Below are 22,588 nucleotides of genomic sequence, written 5' to 3' on the forward strand. Positions count from 1 at the left end.
TTGCCTCTGAAACCGAGGCCTAGTTACCAGTCTTTCATCGGTCGATATTTTGGAAAATGGCGGAAGCAGAGTCATGTCGTTGCAAGTCTGTGAGACAATTGTAACGATATCTTATGAACTGTAATGGCGTTTTCTCCCAATACAACGTGCATTGGAACTAATGATCGTGATACTCGATCGTCAACCATCAAGGCTGGCATCTCGCCAAGTCCTGGAAGAAAGACAGGCGAAGAAGAGAGTTTCGCAGCTTCAGACTTGTTCTGCCAGAGAATGGAAGCGATGGTAAATAAAGGAGATGTGCAGTCATTATTAGACATACAGGCAGAGACGTAAGTTGATGTATTAAATGTGTTCGAAGGGGTGACAACTTATTTAGGGATTTATCAAGGCTGTGCTCTAACGGCGCCCGGTCGCCTGAGGTGACTAACATTTGGTTTCGGGCGAGTGAGAAAAACTACCCGGTCGCCCGGCCGGGCACACTGGCTTATTGTATTTCTAGCAGATAAGGCGGCTAAAAATTTTAATATATTGGTGGTTATAGTTTACGAAACCTCTCAGAAAATGTTTTTTCTTCGTACGAAAGTCGGTTTAAAGGCCGTACCACATGATTTCACATGTAACATAATCTGTGACTTTGCACGTGACGGCCGGCGGCCGCACGAATTTCGATTCGTTCTCAAAAAAAATAGCATTAAATTTGGAACGTGGAGTTTGGCATTTCTTGGTTATAGTTTAAAAAAAGAGTTGTTACTTCTGCTCAGACAGCGGTAAAGCGCGGCCGGCGAAGCGGTGTAATTTACTTTTGTATGAACCCGGGAATCGCAGTTTATGCGACAGTTTATGCAAATTTAATATTTTTACAATTTTTTGCGGCTGCGCCTGCTTGGCTAAAATACATTTAGGTTACGGTTGTTTTTCCCCAGTATATAAAATAACGAAATAAGAAAAAAGGAAAGATATCATGTCATTTGTTGTTGTTTTAGAAACAGAAAAAAGGAATGATTTCCGTACAGGTCCCTACTTCATTATGCATGCAGAATAAATTAATTATTCATTCGCGCTATTGTTTTGTAGAAAAATACGTATACCCAAGAGAACCGAATATATACATGGGTAATTTGTACTTATGGGATGAATAAAAACGGACCTCATTTTTTCTCTCCCTCCCTCTCTCTCTTCTTTCCCTTCATCGCCCACACCGTGACTTGTTTTTGTCCCAGCTTTCCCCTTTCTATCCCTTCGTCTTGTTCTTATTTCCAGATCCCGCTCGGCTTTTTCTGCCATTTTATCCTATGATATGTCACTCGCAGCTTGCCTTGAACTCCGACCCACTGTAAACCTCTGGATTACTTGTCCCTGTTCTTTACCACTGAACTAACGTGTCAAGTTGCTAATTCACACCTTGGAAATGATACTTATTTTGAATTCTGGCTGACTATTTACATAACAATGATACGTTATTATATACACATGCCGCGCCGAGCACCTACAATCGAACTTACACTTGTAGGTTACCGTTAAGTGATCCCTGTTTTACTACTCTTGAAACAACCCATCCCTTTATAATAATGCTAACCGTAACCCTAATCACGACTAAAGGCACTGTTTAGGCTTAAGGTTAGTCCCTGTGATAGTTTTAGGTTTTCCAGTTTGCTGTGAACTGTGACCTGCTTTTCCTTCATGCCCCGTGCGTGCGGCACACTTATAAGTTCACTGCGTGGAAGAGTATACCGCGCTTTAAGTCTGATTGGTGCATCTTTCATGGGAAACTTTCATGCACGAGTTCATTGCAATTAAAATCGTTTCATATTTCCCTTCTTTTGAAGCAAACCTGTGTCTTCGTAATAATCAAGATGGCTACCGAAGTAAAAGGGTCACAGCAATGGGAAATTTGATCATTTGGAAATTGTCCCTGCTTTATAGCCTTTCCAGAGTTGTGCATAGAGTGGTGCAAAGAAAGCAATTTACTTTCATCTTCTGTGTCCAAAACCTGTGTGAAAACGCAGTCAGTTGGCAAAGACAAAGTGCCGCATCGGGAGATGGATCTGTTTCGCGATGCTCAAGAAAAAACTGCAATGGATAGCCTTCAATCCGCCAGAACACATATTAATTTTCTGACCGTAAACTTTCCTTGAAAAAATATTAGCCCTAGCTACCTGTGGCCAGAAAGTTTACAACTGCCTACAAGACAAGGGCTAACATCATCTCACCGCAGTTAACCATCGCCTAAACTTCGTCGACCCAGACAAACGAGCCCACAGCAGGGCATTGAAAAGACATGACTGGGAGTGAAACGAAGTATGCCTCGTAGGGGAACATCCATGGATCTCTACCAAAGCTATTTACTTGGAAGTATCATTGAGCATATTGCCGATCTCTACAAAGAGCGATAAATCGCAAAATCCCTCTAAATGCACCGTTCGTGATCCTAAATACAGGAAAGGAAGAAAATATACACTTTGCAGTGTCTCGGCGAATTTTTAAGCAGACAGGAAGAACAATTTCACGATAAAAAGAGCAGGTAGCCATTGAATTTCTTATGACAGTACTTTTATTTGGTTTGTTTGTTATGTTTGCGAATCTAAACCCTATTACAACGATTGCTTGAAACTCCACTTCTTGTGCTTATTCTAAAACTGAAAAATGGGTAAAATTGCAGGAAAAGTGCCAAAATTGCAGGAAAAACTGTTCGATTTTCCGTATTTCAGACAGAAGTTCGACCAACTTTTTTTAAGTCCATATAGACTTAGAAAAAAAACCTCTAAAAAGAAAGAACAAAGCGCCACAGTCCCAAAGGACGTCTATTGATTTCGCTATTGTTTTCTTCAAACAAAGGAGTGTATGCATAATGAAGTAGGGACCTGTGCGGAAATCTTGCCCAGAAAAATCCCGCGTTGACTTTAGTTCGTGACAAACCATTGCATGCCCTAAACAAATAACGCTGTGACTGGCGCTTCGACCAAATCCACAAAAAGCCGATTCCACTATCAAAACATTTTACTGATAATATAAGAAAAAAAGACTTAAGTTCTGTCCTGTAGCAATGATTTTCGTCCAATCAAGATGACTTGCTCAAAAAAAAATTGATACCTTTTGGGTCCCGGTGGTTTTTGTTTCACGGCAGTTTTCACAAAAGCTCCACGTGAATTCACGTTTTGAAAATTCATTTTTAACCCAAGTAACCAGTAAAAACGTTTACCTGTATTAGACCCAAAACTTTTTTACATAAAATTGCCACAATCTTTACTTTTTCACTTTTAAACTTGAAAACATTGGTGGCATTGCCACTTTTCTCGTCTTTCTCAAGTATGGCGTGAAAAATTTGACGGGTTGCGAGTTTTTCTTGCACTAGCGAGTTTGACGATCACCAGAGCAGTAGCAGCAATGTTTTGTTGAGAGAAATTAAAGATGGATGAAGATCTTCCTGCGTTGCTGATCCCAGATAATTAATTAAATAAATAAATAATTAATTCAGGCGACCAACTTGGAGGGCTGGGCACCCCAGCTGAAATGCTTGGGGAAGGGCTCCCCGAAATTTTCCTTAGAGCACAGCCTTGTTTACGATTAAAATGAAAATGGGGAAAACCTGGCACTGCTGAAAAATGTATATTTGTGAACAGATGTCTTCTCTGTACTGTACTTCTTATTGCGATGAATGAAAATCTGTTGTATTTCATGAATTTAAGGCAAACTCGTTTACTTCTCACACCTGTACACCGGGAAAACAATAGTACCCAATTCAAATCCTTTAAGAATAAAACGTTTTGTTCTAGGTATTTCCTAACCAAGTATTTCCTAACCTCGGGCGAGTTTGGAAAATTCTTGACAGTTATGCAAACCATCGACTGCGTCTTGGGTTTGCATAACTGTCTCGATTTCTCCCAACTCCCCCTCGTGTTTACCCTGCGAGCAGAGTCTTTCGATCTTTCTAGATAAGTCGGCAAGAGGAAAGTAGACTCTTCCAGCCGGCTCAACATTTCGTGTTGAGCATGCGTTAAAAATTCAAACATATTCGGGGGTCAGTCATGCATGACTAGTAAACGCAAAACCATGCAACCAATTTAACATGGTAGGGATATTTTCAAACAACTCTGGCAAACACTCAACAGCCAAGGAATCGTTTCCCAAGTTTTTAATGAAAAACTTAATACGTTTCTCAATTCTGGCAAACTAGTTTCTGTAACTGACATATGGAGGAAATACTCATAGGAATTTAGACAGTTAAAAGTTGTCACGCTGTTGTAAATTTAAAAAATATTTATGACGCATGGTGATTGATCATGCACACAAATATTATTAAAAAAACAGGTTTGACAAGTCGAAACTGGACTGACTCATCCATTTCTTTGGATGAGTGGCAAATCAAAGAAAGTCGAGCCAGCTGGCAGAGTCTCAATCTACTTTCCTCTTCCTGACTTATCTAGCTCGCAGGGTATCTCGTGTTTAGATGAGGCTATGGAAACACGGAAAACGTCCTCTATTGCTTATTAAATAGAATACATAATAATTCTTCATCTTGCATTGACTGCGCCCTAGTGCTTTTATGCCAATCACCTGTTTCTGCTACAAGCATGTTTACCTACTCCCTTGTGAAAAATGCTCTCATTTTTGGCTGACTCAGCAGCAAGCAGCAATGTCAAGCTTGTTCAAAGACTGGACCACCCCACACTATTGTCTGCTGGTATCATGGCTATTTCCCATTTGCCAACTCCCTGACCAATACCCAAATATATGTATTTGTGTGCATGTCAGGGAGGGGGTGGCGATGGTGAGGAGGGAGAAAGTTACACCTCGAATTGACTGCATCATAACCTACAGGTTGGCAAAATTTGAAAAGACCAATGCCAAATTTGGACGCTTCAATGATTTGTCTGAGGCACGATATTCACATTTGCATCAGCAACTGCGGAATCACACCAAGATGCTGCTAGACATGAAAAAAGACCTGGACTCTGTGTTTAGGAGAATAAGGTGGGGTAGTTCCTTGTTTTACCGTACATCAAGATGTTGTCACCAGTTCTTTCTTTTTAAGCGCAAGCCCACAGGTATCTTAAGTTTGCTCAAGCTCAAATTTCAAACCTCTGGGCGTGGCTAAGAGTCAAATTCTCAGAAGGGAGGGGTTTGAGCTGTTTTAAAGCATCTTTTTTCTTGGCGTATTATACAGGTTATTATTAAATGAGGCACTGATGTTTCCAGGATCTATTATGTCAGCATTTTAGGGGCACTCAATTCTAGCCTATACTTGGAACTATGTTCTCTTTAATGGTCACTCCTTGCAGTTTACAATTTTTAATAATCCTGGGTATCCTGTGCATGGGGTGAGCTTTAGTAAATTTTCAATTGTCATTCGTCTGCTTTTTCAGCATCATCTTGAGTTACATTATACGTGTACATGCATTGATACGTCGTCATATACCCAAATGATGATCGCGCACCTCATCATTGTTTGTTCCAGAAGAATGTTTCTTCCCTTCTCCTTTGCTTTCAAAGCAACTGTCAAATGCTGTCAATAATCCAAGATTACTACTAGTGTAATTAATTAAATTCTGTTGTTTTTAGAACTTTGAAGAATAAGCTGGCAAAGCAGTACGAAACTGCATTCCATGGTAAGTTCAGACCCAGAGGGTTTTCAATGTGCTTAGGTGGGAAGTTTAATCTAATCTTGCGTGATAAAAGAGAACACCAATGTTGTTGTTGAGCCAGTATGTCAAATTGCTGCTAAATTGGTGATTTTAACAAAATGTGAAACACCAGGGCACATTCTTCAAAGTTTTCATTATCAAAGTTAGTCTTGTTTATAACATTCAACTGTATGAAGAATAAAAGTTATCTCAAAGTTGAAACAAAGTGCAGTGGCTATTGGTGCAAATTTAAAACTCTCCAAGAGAGGATTTTGCTTTAATTTACAAAGTTATATTCAGCAGAAACTTTGTTAAGCAACCAGTTTACTAAAGCTTGCTAACACTCCTACCATTAAGTTTTGTTTTGGCATTAATTTTTTGCATTCCCAAAATTTTCCAGACGTAAAATCATGACCAGAATGCTTTATCTTATTATAACACCTTGCCCGAGGGCTACCTGGATTTCTTTATATAGGGCAAAACACCAATCAAATTGTGAAGTCTTGAAAGCTTAACGAATATTAAGAAATGGCCACACCTTTCTCTATCATACTCACTCTCTTCCAAGAATTCTGCTACATGTAATTTCATAACATTGCAGCCATGTCATCCAGCATACAGAAACTGGAGGAAGAGCTTGGAGCAAGCATGAAAAAGGAGGATATGGCTTCTTCAAGTACAAGTACATTGCCTGATGTCAGGAGAGAATTAAACATGGAGAGACAGTTGGAAAGTCAAGAAGATGAAGTTATAAATACAGACAAACAAGCTGTGAAACTTAAATCGGAAGACATAGTAAACCATTTATCCAATCATTGTATTGAAGAAAATATAACCTTAAACCACAGCAATAATCACCATACAGAAAGCGGGACTGCACAAGCCTTGGATGTCTCAATACCAGTTAATAGTTATGATGTTGTTAGCACTGCATCGCATCCCCAAGACAGAGAATCAGAAGAAACTGATAGAACATGTACCACTTTTGATAAACTTCACTTTGATGAGGATAAGCCGTGGGATAATAGAAAAAGAGGAAATGAGTTAGAGTAAGAATTATATTTATAATGAATGAGAGGAAGGAAGACACAAGTGTGAGTCCATAGTCAATAGTTGTTGAATTGACGTTCATGTCTCAGATTGTATCCTGGTCCCAGAGCTTTTTCTTGATCTGCAAGAGCCACGAAGCGGCAACAAGAGAAAAAACCTCTAGTTACCTTGGACTTGAATCTCACTATCATGCAGATACCAGCTGTCAAACACATCAAATTGATAATTACAATAGGGACCAATGGCAAATTAGCAATCACACGTTTCCTTGGTATTACCAATCAAATGAACCACTCATATTGATTGTGTGTTTGTATAAATATTAAGCAATTCAAGCCTGAGGGTCAGATCTTGACCCTGGTGTTTGCATGAAAGTGAGATTCAAGTACAAGGTAACCAGAGGTTTTTCTCTTCTTGCCACTTCATGACTCTTCTTCATGTCACTTCACAGCTCTCTCATGGCTCAAGAAAAGCCTATGGGACCAGGGTACTCAGATGGAAGATCCATGGAACTAGCCTGGGGATAGGAGGGAAGTGAATTGCCCCTCACCTTTCCCCGGCCATTCAACCTTTTTTGTTCACTGATATCTCTTTGCCCTACTCTCCCCTATGGAGCCTACTCCAGGCTAATAAACCACAATTAAAGCCTCCTCCTTTTCCACCCATGACATCATTGGAGAACTCTGATTGCTTCTAGTCACATGACTACATAGTTGCAGTATTACCTTGGAGGGTGGATAGGGTTTTTCACTATCACTGTTCAAGATCATGAGTCACTGACCCCTCCTTGAAAGCCTAGGTTTTCTGAAAACAGGGATTTTCTCTTGGAAGTGTGGGAAGGACTAAAAGAGATCCTGGTGTCAAGGTTACATATGAAAAGGTCGGACACCGGTGGCTGGAATTCGACAATAGAGTTTTTCATTCATGTGATCAGAGGTCATGTTTTTTTCAACAAAGCAACTTAACATGGTTGCTTTGTCTTTGTGTGGGGACACTAACATCTCCACTGTTAAGGCATATGAAAGGGCTCTAAAGACATGGGTTTCAGCTCATTAATGTAAGATGTTTTTCATACATGTCAGTTTAGGAGGTATAAAATAGAGACGTAAGGCCTTAGTGAAGCGACCTGGACATCATTTGAAACAGACAGTTTACAGCTGTTGTGCTTTTCTGTTGCATCTTCATTCCTTTTCCGTAAGAAAAGCCTTTTGAAATGAATTAGTACACAATTATTTTGTAATACAGTAAGTACTTTTTGAAGGTTTTACGTCACTTTAAACTACTTTCAAAGAGCTCAATTGAACTAGAAATTGCCAATTTATATTTAGTACATGTACATTATAACAAACGACACATGTATAACAGGGGACATCTTTATCTATTGTTTTATTTGAAGCAGCTGAATAGTAGTGGTGACAAAGATGTTGAATATATTTTAACGTAAAGAAGTTCGATTGGAACTAAAAACTTGAATAACTGCAAGAGTGGATAGCGATACGATATTGGCCGAGTCCACGATAACCGCTACATGCTGTTGAGTCAAGAATGTTATCTTACGTGACTGATGGATAAATAACTTTAGTCATAATTTCCATGTCTAAGAGGTGGTTGTAATGCACAGAAATCCACCGAATGATGGAGGAAGCGCAATCAAACCCAACTGAGTTGTCCAACAGAGAGCACTTGACAACTGGGGCCTACGTAATCGGATTTGGCATCTCAACGTCAATTTCAGATCTTTCTGTGTTTTGCTTGTCATAGACTCTGTACATCTCCGCTTCGTGAGCCAAATTTGCGTTCTATCCATCCCACTTTTTTTTCTTAATTTCACCTCGAATTAACTGCCACCTTGCAAACTCACTTGCGTTTTGACCTTACTCACGTTCCCAGGTCCCCTGCGATTTCCCAAATTCTCCAGGCATCAAAATTTTTAGCCTCTGATAGCTGCTCTCAAAGAGGAGGGATCCAATGTAAGCAGAGCCTTGCTTAAAAATGTCCGACATGCTATTTTGCCTTCCCTTTTATAACACACCATGCAATGACGGACACACGCAAATAACGAGAGCAGAGCTCTCCTTTTTTTCTTTACCTTTCTCCCCGTTTCATTCCTCGCTGCTCGATAACTGAAGCCCATAAAAAGAAAAGGCAGCAACCAGTAAGAAGTGAGACGAAAATTAAAATTGTGTTAAGCTTAATGCCTGTATTGTAAGGAAATCCCTTGAATGGTTCCATGCTGCCTTTGCTAATAGCTAACCGTTCTCCGTTCTCTTTACTCTACTAGAGCGGTTTTCAATTGAGTGTTGAAAGTAATTAGCGAATTGCTTTGGTTTTGCATTACTTCACTCCGTGATTGGTTCAAGGTTCTCGCGCTATTTTTTCAACCAGTTGGAAGTGAAACCAAAACCAATCGTGGCTCGCGCGTGCACATTTTCCCACGCTTTGTGTCGACTACGTGTAATTACTTCGAATTTTGATTGGTTTAATGGATCGTCGCAGTCCTTTTCGATTGGCCAAAGTAATTACTTTCGTTTGGGTTTTACGACACTCCATTGAAACTCGCTCAAACGGTCAGTTATGCGCGATATTTTCACTCAATTCCCGCGTCCTGAAAACAATCATGATACATCTCAATGATGAAAATTGAGCCGTGCGTCATCTTCTCACGCTTCAGCCTTCAGACCCGCTCTTTCGTGATACATTCTCGCTTTTTGAGCGGCTTTTTGCTGGCGTCTGGTTCGAACGGGTTCAGTTTCAAAAAGAGGATCTTTCACCACAATAGCCGGGCACTTTGCTCCTAACAGTTCCACCTCCACACGGGAACCCAACTCTGTTAGCTCCAGGGGAAGATAAGCTAATGCTATGCTCTTCTTAAGCCTGTAGCTGTAGGAACCAGAAGTCGTGTTACCCACAACCTGCAGTATAAGAATAACCAACAATTAGCTTGCCTAGCAGCCAGGGGGTTTATGGCGCTCAACACCTGGTCGTCGGTCCAGATGTCCTCCATTCGACCACAAGTTTAACTTCAATATTTCGATAACTTGTGACGAACAGAACAGCATTTTCCCCTTGGTCGCTCAAAACCAGTCACATCAACGAGTATTGCCCAAGGAGGAATGAACCAATGGGACGGGGTTTCCGGAATTAAGGAATTTCAGGACCACTTCACGAGGCCAAAGTTCTTTATCGGAATATTTCCGTCATTCGATTCTTTGCCCGGTTTTCTCGAAATTTTGGTTAAATGGAAAGGGTCCCAGGTCTCCTTCGTTTTTTCAGTTACCCTCGGTTCACATTTCGCGCGGCCGCTGGCATCGTTCATTACCCTTTGATTGTCAATAGTCTGCGCACCAGGCGGTGTAATGTCTGTTTTCAGTTCAGATCAATTGACGCGAAACGGTTTCTCGTCATTTGATCCGAACTGAAACGACCACCTGGTGCGCAGACTTCTGACAATTAAAGACTGTCCTTATGATTAAGACTGATTGGTCTGGCTTGAAAAAATTCATACACGATTTTCAATCAAGTTCCGTGAAACCAAAACCATGTAGTGACTTCATCCAATCACAATGCATACAAAGCAATTACATACAGCTACCGCTTAACGCGATAAAAACATCCACTGGTTTTGCTTTAGCTAAGTTTGGCTGAAGAAAAACTTCCGTTTTTGGTACAAGGGAAGTTCAGATCTTGCAAGTACAGTCCGTTGCAACATACAAACCAAAGCAAGTTTACACATGCAACGCAAAGCATGATAGATCCACGAAATGATTGCGGCCTCCACTAACCACTACAACTCGTTCATTACCCTTTGCACATTCTATAGTTTCTTACAAAACATCCTCAAAACGTTTTGCTATATCTGCTTTCTGGTTCTAATCACCTACAACCAAATGGGTAACGGAAAGACGAAACTCTTCAAAAGTAATACAAGAATACGTTCCGTTTTCCTTTACTGATTGCATCAATAACTAATCGGTGATTGAGTGTCCTTAATCACCTTTCCTCCAAACCATATTGACTCGTTGCCTTCTGGATCCACATCTGTTGTTTCGACCGTTAACATACACAGCTTTTTCTGAACTCCATTTTCTTTATGCCTGAGTAAAGCTTCTCGCCCAATAAAATCCACTCCCTGTAAAAAAAAGTTGAAGGCTATTAAATAAAGATTCGAGGTGACACGCATTATTTCGAAATCAAGTAATCGCCCAGAAAAAAAGACTAAATAAACCGTTAAACCATACCAATAACCGCAGCAATAAACCATGACCTGTGTATACGACACGAGCATAAGCAATGTAACAGGAAAAGGGCAAACTTGGGAAAAGGAAAAGTTTAGCCATGCAATTCTCTTTCTTGTAACAGAGAATCCGCGAACACAAGTAAACGCGGCAATAAACAATCAGTACATCGAAAGACAAAAACTGTTCCAGCTTCTCTTTCCAATTTGTCATGGCCAGTTCGTACGTGCTACCAAAAACTCAGTATACTTTGGAAACACCAAACCACACAGTATTCAAAACTGAGTTAAAATCTGAGCGTAAAATCTGATAAAATATAAGGAAATCCTAACAGGATATACCCTGCGGGCAGCTGGTTTCTCCCACGCTTGCGGCTTCCCGAGAGGGAAACCATTGCGAGCAACCGTTTGATTTTCTATCCAGCATGTTCGAAGTACGTCACATCCCACGTGATGTATTGGACATCACTTCGTTTTATTTCCCGGGAAAAATATGGAAATCACTACACAGCAGGCTCGCCCAAACGCAGCAGTTACGTAGCTAAACGCACGCGCAAGCGCCAAAACAAGTTTATTAACTCGTTTTACCGGTTCAAATTTAATTTATTGGTCCTTTGCTCTGGACGGCGGCTCACTCAAAGAAACTAAAGGCCTGGCCAAACGCACGCAACATTTCAACGCAACATTGTTGGGTACAACATGTTGAATACGTTTGGCCACCCTGTTGCGATATGTTGTGATATGTTGCAACATGTTGGATCAAATTTGAAAACGGTCAAAATTTTCGTGCAACATTTTGGATGTTGCATGATGTTGTACTCGTTTGGCCACGTTCACGCGACATTGTTGCACTAGGGCATGCGCGCTCGGTCCACTTTGTTGCACGCCTGGGGCTGGGGCACATAAGCATCGACATGTTGCGTTGAAAATGTTGCGTGCGTTTGGCCAGGCCATAATAACGGTTGCTCGCATTGGTTTCTCTCTTGGGAAGCGTACAAGAAACCAACTGCTCGCAGGGTAAACAGGATATATCATCGATAAGCATACAAAAACTGGGTTTCTGCATTCTTTAGACAAGCGAACTCAAGAGTTTTAGTTAATGCCACATTTAATCTGACCAAGCGAATAAACTGTAAAGAGGTACTTCACAATCTCAGCTTACCTTGTCGAATTTGATAAAATAGTCTAATCCAGCCTCGAGAGGGGTTGTATCCATATTCATCTGTGGGAAATAATAGTTCAAGTACCCATCGAGTCGTTTGCAAGCAAGACACGTAAAACCTACTTTGACAAACCAAATCAAATCAGCCAATCACAACTGGAAGCGGGTCAGTCGCCTTACATTGCTTTTGCCAATGACCGGCCAAGAAAGTGGTGCGAGATTCTTAGGCCTACTGCTCCGCGTCAAAAAAATTTTTGATTTGGGCCAATTTTAACGGTCGTTAGAAAGTCCTTGGCGCGTAACTTTTGCTTTTTAAAGCAAAAGTTCTCTCAGTTTGGCTTCCTTACGGTTTTGCTGCTGTTACCATTTATTACAAAATCAGTCATTTTGTGGCAAATTTTCAACAACATATACCTCCTGTCCCCAGGCTCTAAATCCTTTCTCGATTCTGAGTGACGTCATTGCATAAGTGCCAAAGTCTCCGATGCCGAACTCCTCCCCAGCCCTCAAAAGTGCTTCGTACAAATCAGCCGTGTTTTCGTTCTTGTGGTATAACTCCCAGCCAAGTTCGCCTTTTAAAAAAATGAAAAAAAAAAAGATTTTAGCTGACGAGGACCTTTTCAAGGTTTGGATCCAAAAAAGTCAATGGCACGATTACGCTATTCGTGAACTGGACACAAGCACAGGTAACTGACCGAAGTAACTTGTTTTTTTATCTGGCAATACGCTGGGGAAAAAGCCAATTGCATATATAGTTATATACTCGTCTTTTTTATAGTTTTTTATGAAAGTTTGAAGCAAAAAAAGCAAAAAAAAAAAAAACAACAACAACAATGATGCGCTGCGAACAAGCCGAATTCCAAAGAGCACAACTTGAGTGATAACGGCAGAAAAGATCGACATCTATCAAAGTTTGATTTTAGTTAATTCATTTTCCAGAAAAACATGCCACGGCCACGAAAGCACTTTCAAATCCCAACTTGCAACGAAATGATGTTCTGTATATATCGTTTACAAATTAAATTTGACGGCGGTGTTTCGGAGTCATCATCATCATCATAATCATCTTTTCCTATTTCCAGCAACGCAACCAGGTCAGGGGTTCTGTATCTTCACTCGTCACTAACACTAAGTACTTTGTTCTTCATGTCCTCGATCCGGCGCTTGCGTGGTCGAACTCTCGGTCTCCTACCCTCAACCTCCATTTCACACGTCCTCTTCGCATCGTTCTCCTCGGCACTCATTCTGTGCAAAGGGCAATACTAGCGCAACCAACTGCGAGCTGTACTCTGTTGGTGATGTTGTCAACTCTAAATATCGTCACTTCATTTCCTATCTCGTAGTGTCAACCCCATCACACGTCGCAGCATCTTCATTTTTGTTTTCTCGAGCATTCTCTCCTCCTTCCATCTAACTGTCCACACCTCCGCTCCATATAGCATTACTCCTCTAATCAGTGTTTCGTAGATTTTAACTTTCAGTTTCCGACGCATACGTTCATCATAAATTATCCTAGTAAAGTTCTTCCATTTAGACCATGCCATGTTTATTCTTGCTCTCACTGCTTCCTCCGACCCTCCTTCTTGACTTATGGTGACGCCAAGATACTTGAATACCTCTACTTGTTTCAGCTTTGTGTTGTTACAATCCACAATCTTTAGCTTCACTCGGTTGATTAAATTCTAAACGTCTCATGTAAAATTTCGTTTTTCTACCTAACACGTGTGCACAAAAATATGGAGTCAGTACGAGCACATTAAGACGTCTTCATGATGTTGAACTCACCAGTATATGATATTCGCATTGCACGCACAGGGACACCAGCCAGTTCAATTTGTTTGAATGTTAGAAATTTAAACTGCCCATCACTCATATCCGAAGAGGTGAGTTTTGAAAGAACGGCACGCGAAAGAGGACCAGCTATTCCAAGGCAAGACATGTCATCTGTTACATTTTCAATGGTAACATCGTATTGTGCTTTCCTTGCGTGATACTGCAACCATCTATAAAACAAAACGAACAGGCATCTTTAACCTAAAAGACCCAAGTAATTCGAGAGATAAAAGTCCTTCGACTCCCAGGAGTGATCGGTATGTAAATTCTCCTCACAATTTCAATGAAATGTCAGTCAGACAGGTATTGCGAATTGAGAATACTATCAGCCTAAGAGTTGTGATTTTGATAAAAACTAAAATTCTCATGACTACCCAAGAAAGAAAGCCATGGTACTTGTTGGGAGAATGAACTTTTCCATCGTGGGAATGAAAGGGTTAATTAAAGGGGCTGTGGCACGAAATTAAGCCAAATTCAGTGGCCTGTGACCTGGCAACCAAATCAAGCGAAACGTAAAAATATCTAACTTCAATAAAACAGCAAATACAAAAGGAGGCAGGGATGGGCAAAATTGATGAAGATTAAAATGGATTGTGATTGAGCTTTTCGAAAACTGTTCAGCCAAACAGTTTTTCAAAATTCATCTCTGTTATTTGTAACTTATGTATGCTTGATAGTCATTTTTTTCACTTGAAATTGAATCATAGCTTCACTTGATTTCATATCCGCAGTCAGCGCCCAACGTCAGTGGCTTCATAGTGCAAAACATAATTTCATAGTGGCTTCATAGCTCAATTGGTTAGAGAGCCGCACCGGTTCAAACCCCGGTGAAGTCCTGAATTTTTCAGGCTTCTCTTCGAAATTGCTGGAATTGCGTTCATAACTGCGAGGATCCTAGCTTCACTTGATTTCATATCCGCAGTTCAATATATGATTGATTTTATATATCATTTCATTCGCTTTGATATGTGTTGCCGTTAACTTTAAGTTGCATAGTGAGTTAAGGGGTGGTAATTGGTAAAACTACACGAAATCAACTTCACTGTTGATAGTCAGCTAGCCGCTTTAAGTAAGTCCACATAACAGAGATATTTAGCATAACGTTTACGGCGAACGTCAGGCTGACATTTGCGTTTTGCACACAAATCAAAGAAGCTTGTTTGATTTCAGTTCATTTCTTGCCTCTCGTCTGCAGGTATCAACCAACCTCCCAAAAGGGAGAGACAAGTTGGACTGAGTAAGAGGACTTCAATGGTTTAAGAAAGAGGGATTCTGTCGTTTGACGTTTCATGAAACTGTGTTTCTCAAATTACTGCGACACTGATGATTTTTCTCCTCGTTTGGACAAATTTAAAAAGTGTTTTGTGTTTTACAAGTCGCTCGACCCACATTCAAAGTAGAATGCCACTTCATTGCTACAAGGAATTGAATGCACGTCATACAGTGTACATAGAATGCTGGACAAGAAGCCAAGCGGTGAGTTTGGAAAAGTATAAAAGAGTTCCTATATGGTGAATTGGCCGGTGCATAACGAGGTGACTTCAGAACAGATAGTCCTTTGTCTCCACTTCAGTTTAAAACTCAGATGTAAAATCTGTATGTATCTAAAAAAATTACAATAATCACTTCGAACAAGATAGGACATGTTACCTGCATGCAGCGTACCTCGGTAAAAAAGCTAAGAATCTACTCTACAGTATCAGCCATATCCTTTCTTTTACCTTCCTGGTCGTAAAGGGGACTTACACTTCTGACTGTATAAAGGACTTAGATACAATCAGTGGCAAAAGTAGTTGAGACGCTAGTGTCAGAATGGGCCTGAAAACCTCTCAGATGTCAGAAACTAAGCATAACTGTCAAAATTCCACTGAAAGCTTCAAAATAAAAGTCCCTCCCTCCCCCCAATCAATGTTGAAATTGACAAGGAAATGTATGTTCACTATTGGCAACATTGTTCTGGGGGGGCAATTTTTCAAACTCAGCAAGAAAACCAACTTCAAATGGTGAGTGTCCCAAGACTTTTGCCACTGATTGTACATTTAAATAAATATCAGGTCCTCGAAAACATATGAAGGACTAGGTCATGGTGAGGATTCAAAACAAAATTTAACTCTAACCATGAAAAGGTGTCCAACAGAAGGATAACACTGACCTAAGATCATGGAATTCAGATGAACTTCCCGTGAGCAGGAAATAATGATCAGGTGATAGAGTCGAGACGGTTAATTCAGCGTAGACTCTCCCTCTTGGACTCAACATGTGACTGATGTTAGTACAGCCAACCTAAAATTCAAAAAAGGTCAGCGAAGAGTGACTATCTTTTTTTTTTCTCATTAACTTGTGACACGTTGAAGAACCGCTCCAACCAAAGTTTGCTATAAAGAAAAAGGGCATGCAGCACCCAGTGTATTGGTCCACACTTTGTTGGACATGATTTGTTAGGCAAAATGCGCAAAGATACAAGCTACTAATATGACATACTGCAAATTACCTTGGGCAAAACATTCGCAACCATTACATTCAAGAACTCGGCAGCATCCTTCCCTTTGACTTCAAACTTTCCAAATGGCGACAAATCAATAATACCAACTTTATTCAGCACTAAATCATATTCTCGTCCTACTGGTTCAAACCAGTTTGTCCTTCGAAAGCTTGGTCTGTAGCCTGCATCATCACCTGGCAGAGCAAACCAGTTTGGTTGATCCCAGCCAACATGGAATCCCATTTCTGCTCCCCGCTCGACAAGACGCTGGAAAGAAAATACACACAAATGCAATCTACTCCGAAGTATTTTACAAGGAACTCTCAACTCCAAGAAATATAAGAGCTAAGTGCTTGGTTTTAAGGATTATTCAATAAATAGCTTATGATTTTGTGGACTTATGAATCCTTTGTAAATTCAGATTTTGTGGCAACCGATTCTTACACATGCGTTGACACCTCGCATTTTTTCTCTTTTCCAGGTTGTAACTGTACTTGAAAATGATTTCCCAGTATTTTGTTGCTGTCAATAATGCATCGATTGGATCATCCACTGAAAACTTTGGCAACATTAGGACAAAATTTATCCAATGGGGTACTATGAGGACAGATGCATGAAAAACTGACATCGATCTTTTTTACAGTTTTTCTGCCAGTCATACCTGTCATGCAAAATGCAAGACAGTGGGACACTTGGAGTACTTGACCTTATTTCAAAAGTAGGTGACAGGAATATCTTTTGAACTGGTCAGATGAGTAGTAAGCCAATGGCCACATTATGGCTACACTGGGTATATTATCGTTTTCTTTTTTCCCTGGAAAAAGAATAGGTAACTGTAACAAAACTATTTCCTTATCTCATATATGACGGTACTCACTCCGTCCCTAGAGTCTGTGTTCTTGGTCAGCGCCAAGAACATGGACTCTGGCCACAGCCAAAACTAGGAAGTCAGTGAATCAAGGACTTCTGGCTCTTCTGCACATTAACAGAAATTTGAAATCCTAACAGTCGTTAACTGTTACAACAGTATACCATTACCGCAACTGCGGGTATTTTTTTGCTGTGGCCAGAGTCCATGTTCTTTGTGCTCACCAAAAGAAAAGCGGACTCCGACGAGGAGAATGGGATGAAGATTCTTCAGGTCAAGTTCTACTTACTTCAAATATTGCATTTTTTCGTATTGGTCGTCCAGCAGGCCGCTCCAATTTTGGATGTCCAATTTGGTTATTATTGCCATACGACTCCCTGGCTTTAGCCATGACGTATTCCTTTGTTGCCCATTTGCCATAACGACCTTGATCAAGTTCATTGAGATCATATGGCGGTTCCCCATCCATTATCCAGTCAGCTAAGTACTTGCCCATTCCACCTTATTTGTAGCAAAAGAAGGTATATATGTCACATCAATCAAGTACGGGTGACAGGGAGTTTTTCTGGCCTAAGAGGTCACTGGGGGGAACAGGGGGGTCAGAATCTCCCTCTTCCTGTACCTTTATCTCCCAGCTCCCGCCTCTTTCACTCCTGCTCCCGTCCCCCTATAAAATAGGAGACTCAAAACACATCTTGGTCATTTAGCTACGGATAAAAAATCTTAGGTGTTTCCTTTGCCGCTCCCTGCTTGCCTTGCAGCAGTTACTCGTCAGTTATGCTACGTACAGCCGCTTGACATCTCATGACCTATGACGTAACCACCATACAGGGTTTACAATAATTTCACTGGAAGTAAGCCCCTTTTTCAGGCCAAGAGACTCAATTTTCCCTCTTCCACCCTTTTTACTCCCTCCTGCCCCCGCCCCTTATTCTCCCGGGCTCCCACCCCCTCTAAGAGGTTTACCATTGATACTGGAATCATGCATCACTTTACAACCTCCAATTTTATTGGACAAAAAAAATTATGGTCATACTCCTCAAATTTACCAAGGAAAAAAAAAAACAGAATTAAACCCTTTCCCCAGTCCCAAGCCAAATACCGAAAACTTGACACCTATCTCCTACTTCCTACATCGTTTTATTTCTCCCATGTTGATTACCTTCAGACTCCCTGGAAACTCTCAATGATTGTACCATACATGTATCTCAGGCATGCAATACTCTATTCAACAATCATCTATTGCACACTTATCTTTTGAAATGGAATGAGATACAAGAGCTGGAATGGAAAGAATGCTTTCACTTATTTTTCTTCACAAACAAACACTCAGTACTTTCACTGCTTTGTTTGAGATAGTGCTGATATAATTACAAAGATGATGCTCAACTGAAGGCAAAATATCCACTATCAGGAGACTGTACCTGCATGGACAATACCATATCCAGTGCCCACAGCAAGCCACATATTGGGCAAATCAAATGCTGGGCCAGTAATAGATAACACATCAGGACTGTATGTTATAGGACCTGACACAACACTTGCAATGTTTGCATCAGCTAGTACAGGTATGAATTCCATAGCCATTGCCATGTTGTCACTTATTCGGTCCAGGTCACTTTCAAACAATTCTTTTCCAAAGCCTGGAGGGACACCATCCCACCTATGAAATGGACATGAAAGTAGTGTCAAGTGATGTTAAAACAACGAAAGGCTCCAGGCAAAGACAAAATCAAATACCAACGCTAGCCAAGAAAAGGTTTATGGCCAGATCTTTCTGTATGGTCAGGTTGTTCCATGCCAGATCATTCCACAGTTAATTTTTTTCTCAGTGCGTGAGCAAGCAGAATTCAACAAATCCTGCAATCTGATTGGTTCCGTGAGTGGGTGAAATTTTCTCATCCAGCCCGCTCACAGCGGGTGGAATCCTAGCCTTGGTTGCATGAGCTAGTGTGATGACCTTAAATTTCCAATTTTTTTTTTTTGACACCAAATCCGTTAACATACAGAAGTTACTTTTTATTAGACAAGAGGTTTGGAAATATAATTCAAATACAAATGTTTCTCTTTGAAACATTCAGTTTGTAAGTCTCTTTAATACTACATTCACTATCAAGCGCGGTGCGAGGCAACAATTAAAAAAAGTGATTTCAGAGAGGAAGGGAGAGAGAGGGAAAAAAATAATTATATTTACCAGTTAAAGGTCGGTCCGTATAGAGAAAAACTGCGGCCTCAGGCAGCATTTCAAGACCTTGGTCACAGTTTTTCGCTATTTTATGGACCACCCAGCTGGCAAATAACATATATGTACAAGTAGTCAGTTTGTTCCACAAAAATGCAAAATACTGTCATTACTTTTAACATTAGGGTTACAATTTGCCATCCTGCTGCTGTTCCCTTTCCTGTTACATGTACTTTTTATTAAGCCTTGTTTCACTTTATCTAGTCATCACAGTCAATGTTATGCATAAGTATGAAGTACATACCATTCTTCCTGTATTCTCATCTTGTCTGGATGTTCATAAGGTCCCAATAGTAAACCCTGCCTCTCCTGCCGACAGTAATAAGAACCTTCCAGGTCTCGTATGACAGGCAATTCATGTTTTAGAGCTGCAACTTCAGGGATGGTGGACGTTACTACATACTGATGGTGAATGGCTGCAAGTGGAAGCTCATGTCCTGCCATGTGTCCAACTTCACGAGCCCAAAAACCTGAATTAAAGAAAAAAAAGTAAATGTGTTATTAGCATGGAGAATGTACATGTAAAAGTCGATGGTATAAATTTCAAATGAACCAAAGTTGTTGGGCATATGCGCAAATTTAAAAGCACACCTGCAGCATTGACCACTTCTTTAGCCTTTATTGTGCCATGTTCAGTGTGTACATCCCATCGACCATCTGCTCGGTAATTCAGTCCAGTGACTGGGGCAGGCATGTACAGATCAGCACCATGCATTCTGGCTCCAATGGCAAGAGCTTGTGTCAAGGAATATGGATCAATGTGTCCATCACCTGTCAATATACATAAAGTGAATTAAAAACAGCTTCAGTGTGAACAGAGAGTTTGTCAAGACAAATTTCTACATCCTGCTCAGTCAGCCACACAAATGTTTTGTAAGTACATGCACAAGCAATGCAATAATAATTACTATTATATTTCCACTTGTTCTATTATTTTGCTGTTTAAGTCTTCAAAAAAAAAAAAACATGACTGAGGAGAAACCTTTTATTCATGTAAGTTGCATGTCTCTACCCTGCAAGCAATATTGGTGCCATGTTTGCTTGTTTCTCTCTTGGGTAGCACATGAGAAACCAACAACACTGCTCGTATGGTAGAATATCTCTGGATTGTCAAAACAAATTGTCACTGTGTGACAATGCCTCACATGTTAAAACCACCAATACCACTCCACATGGACAAAATAATAGTTATATACTACATTTAGAGCTGACCTGGATTGAACAAACCACCAAGAACATCATCCATTTTAATAAGAGGATGCAGTTTTGCAATTTCATCTGGAGTGACAAGCCACTGAGGAGCTTTATGCCAGCCCTGCCTTTGCATATGGTATTTAGCCTCATCCATTCTTTCTGCTGTGGTGCACAGTCTCAAACTGCCTGGTTTATGAAAACCAACATCCTTTAAAATATATAAAAAAAGAAACTAAATTAACAAAATATACTGGTACATCTACATGTATTATATATTGACTCAAAAAACTGAATAGCCCAAGGCAAACACATTCTATATCAGTGACATTATTTTTGCCATAGTATTATTATTGTGGCCACTTTTTGCTAGTTAAGTGGACCAAAACAGCAGTGCTGGAAATAACAGTCGGTCATCGGACATTGTCCGGCCAAATTTTGAAAATGTCCAGCCAATTTCACATTATGATAGGACACGATGACCGAACATCTCACCAGCACATCTTGAGTTATCTTCTTCAAGGTGTTGTCTGTCAATAAATTATGTCCGGTCCAATTTGTCAAATGTCCGACTAAAATGAAGATTTCAAAGGACATATGTCCTGTGAATAAAGAAAAATTATTTTCAGCACTGAAACAGTAATGGTTCCAGTACTGTAAAAATACAGGACTGCAATAAAATGACTTTATCTCCTGCTGTTGCCTGTAGTTTCCATTTTCTCCTGTGACTCTCCTCTCATCTTGAAATCATTTTTTTCCAACGTAGCAAAATAATGTGCTTGCAGTTTAGATAGTCAGCAGCACTTGGACAAAGTGATAGAACGCCCAACCAAGTCATGTAATATGTTCTGTGTGTTTTGAAAAGCCCTTCATCAATCATGAGACTGTCAGTGTATTAGGCACATAGGCTTTTACTGACAAACTGTAGCTGCAGAAAGATGCAAAAATATGAAGCAGTGACATTTTGACAACCCTGAAGTTTATGATGGCATACCTGCCCTGTTTCCTCTTCTAGTTTGGAATACAACTGAATGCTGTAATAATGAATGTGTTTTAAATTTATTCCAGGATGAAAATAAGTTGTAAGCCCAGCCTGCAAGAGATAAATTGAAAATTTTCCTCATTAATTTGGGTGACAGTCACTGGAAACATGGTGTTTTAAAGGTCAACTGGAAAGGAAAAACACATTATCTCAGAAAGGAAACCATCTGTGGGAAACAGATGACTGACAAATATGACTTCTGTGCTTGTTAAGCTTTAAGAGCTCACACAGTGTCCTAAATTTTGCTTCTTTTTGCGTCATTACCCGTTCTTCCCTTGAAACAGGCATAAAGAGTGAGTGTGTCAAGAAAAGTTGTATCAGGTTTTTTTTAATTTTTATTTTGCAGCTGCCATCAACTGAACAGCATCCTTTGGATTTTCAGTGTGTTACTAAAATACATGTAGCATGACAACATCCCTTTAATGGGGACATAGTTTTTCAGTGAGTGATTAAGACTGCCACAGAATTTCCAATACCTCACTTTTGTCATTGGTAAATTTGAATATTTTGGAGAAAAAAAGTACTATTTGATTTCTTATCATTTACCGCATGCCATGTAGATCCAGCTGTAAGTTCTGACTTTTCCAATAACACAACATCCTTGAGACCTTTTTTGGCAAGATGGTATGCTATACTTGTTCCCAGGACCCCACCACCAATGATAACAACCTCAGCATCCTCTTTCAGGTGCTTGTTCAGTTTTGACGTGCTGAGAGGAAATAATACCGTCGCAGAAATAAGAGCCAATAGTATTCATCCAGCTACATATTTAGTAAACTTTCAAAAGATTTTGGGGGTTTTCTGTTCCAACCTGAAACATCATCTGAGGGAGTGTCATTGTACATTGTGAGCATAACAAGGTT

General features: G+C 40.2%; 2 protein-coding genes across 3 annotated transcripts in view; one reads left to right on the top strand and one right to left on the bottom strand.

Annotated features, from left to right (window-relative positions):
- LOC137992116 (kxDL motif-containing protein CG10681-like) lies at positions 1-8,149 on the top strand. 2 transcript variants are annotated; one of them, XM_068837240.1, is made up of 4 exons: positions 1-329; positions 4,819-4,971; positions 5,560-5,606; positions 6,223-8,148. In XM_068837240.1, the coding sequence occupies exons 1-4, from the start codon at positions 124-126 to the stop codon at positions 6,672-6,674; spliced, it is 858 nt and encodes a 285-aa protein (XP_068693341.1). In that variant the 5' UTR covers positions 1-123; the 3' UTR covers positions 6,675-8,148. The 2 variants fall into 2 exon arrangements, with proteins under 2 accessions (XP_068693341.1, XP_068693342.1); XM_068837241.1 differs by having other exon boundaries at positions 47-329; positions 4,625-4,971; positions 6,223-8,149.
- The window catches only part of LOC137992111 (dimethylglycine dehydrogenase, mitochondrial-like), a 15,842-nt gene continuing 1,284 nt past the window's right edge, over positions 8,031-22,588 (bottom strand). Inside the window, exons 3-16 of the mRNA XM_068837233.1 lie at positions 22,272-22,434; positions 21,678-21,776; positions 20,705-20,894; positions 20,084-20,263; positions 19,737-19,962; positions 18,675-18,913; positions 17,540-17,751; positions 16,392-16,649; positions 16,053-16,183; positions 13,853-14,070; positions 12,482-12,639; positions 12,068-12,127; positions 10,666-10,800; positions 8,031-9,583 (exon numbers count right to left, since the gene is read on the bottom strand). Of these exons, the coding sequence (XP_068693334.1) occupies positions 9,332-9,583; positions 10,666-10,800; positions 12,068-12,127; positions 12,482-12,639; positions 13,853-14,070; positions 16,053-16,183; positions 16,392-16,649; positions 17,540-17,751; positions 18,675-18,913; positions 19,737-19,962; positions 20,084-20,263; positions 20,705-20,894; positions 21,678-21,776; positions 22,272-22,434 (2,521 nt within the window). The 3' untranslated portion in view covers positions 8,031-9,331. The remainder of the gene's footprint in view (positions 9,584-10,665; positions 10,801-12,067; positions 12,128-12,481; positions 12,640-13,852; positions 14,071-16,052; positions 16,184-16,391; positions 16,650-17,539; positions 17,752-18,674; positions 18,914-19,736; positions 19,963-20,083; positions 20,264-20,704; positions 20,895-21,677; positions 21,777-22,271; positions 22,435-22,588) is intronic.

Source organism: Montipora foliosa, chromosome 2 (genome assembly GCF_036669935.1).
Source record: "Montipora foliosa isolate CH-2021 chromosome 2, ASM3666993v2, whole genome shotgun sequence".
NCBI classification, from domain to species: Eukaryota; Metazoa; Cnidaria; class Anthozoa; order Scleractinia; family Acroporidae; genus Montipora; species Montipora foliosa.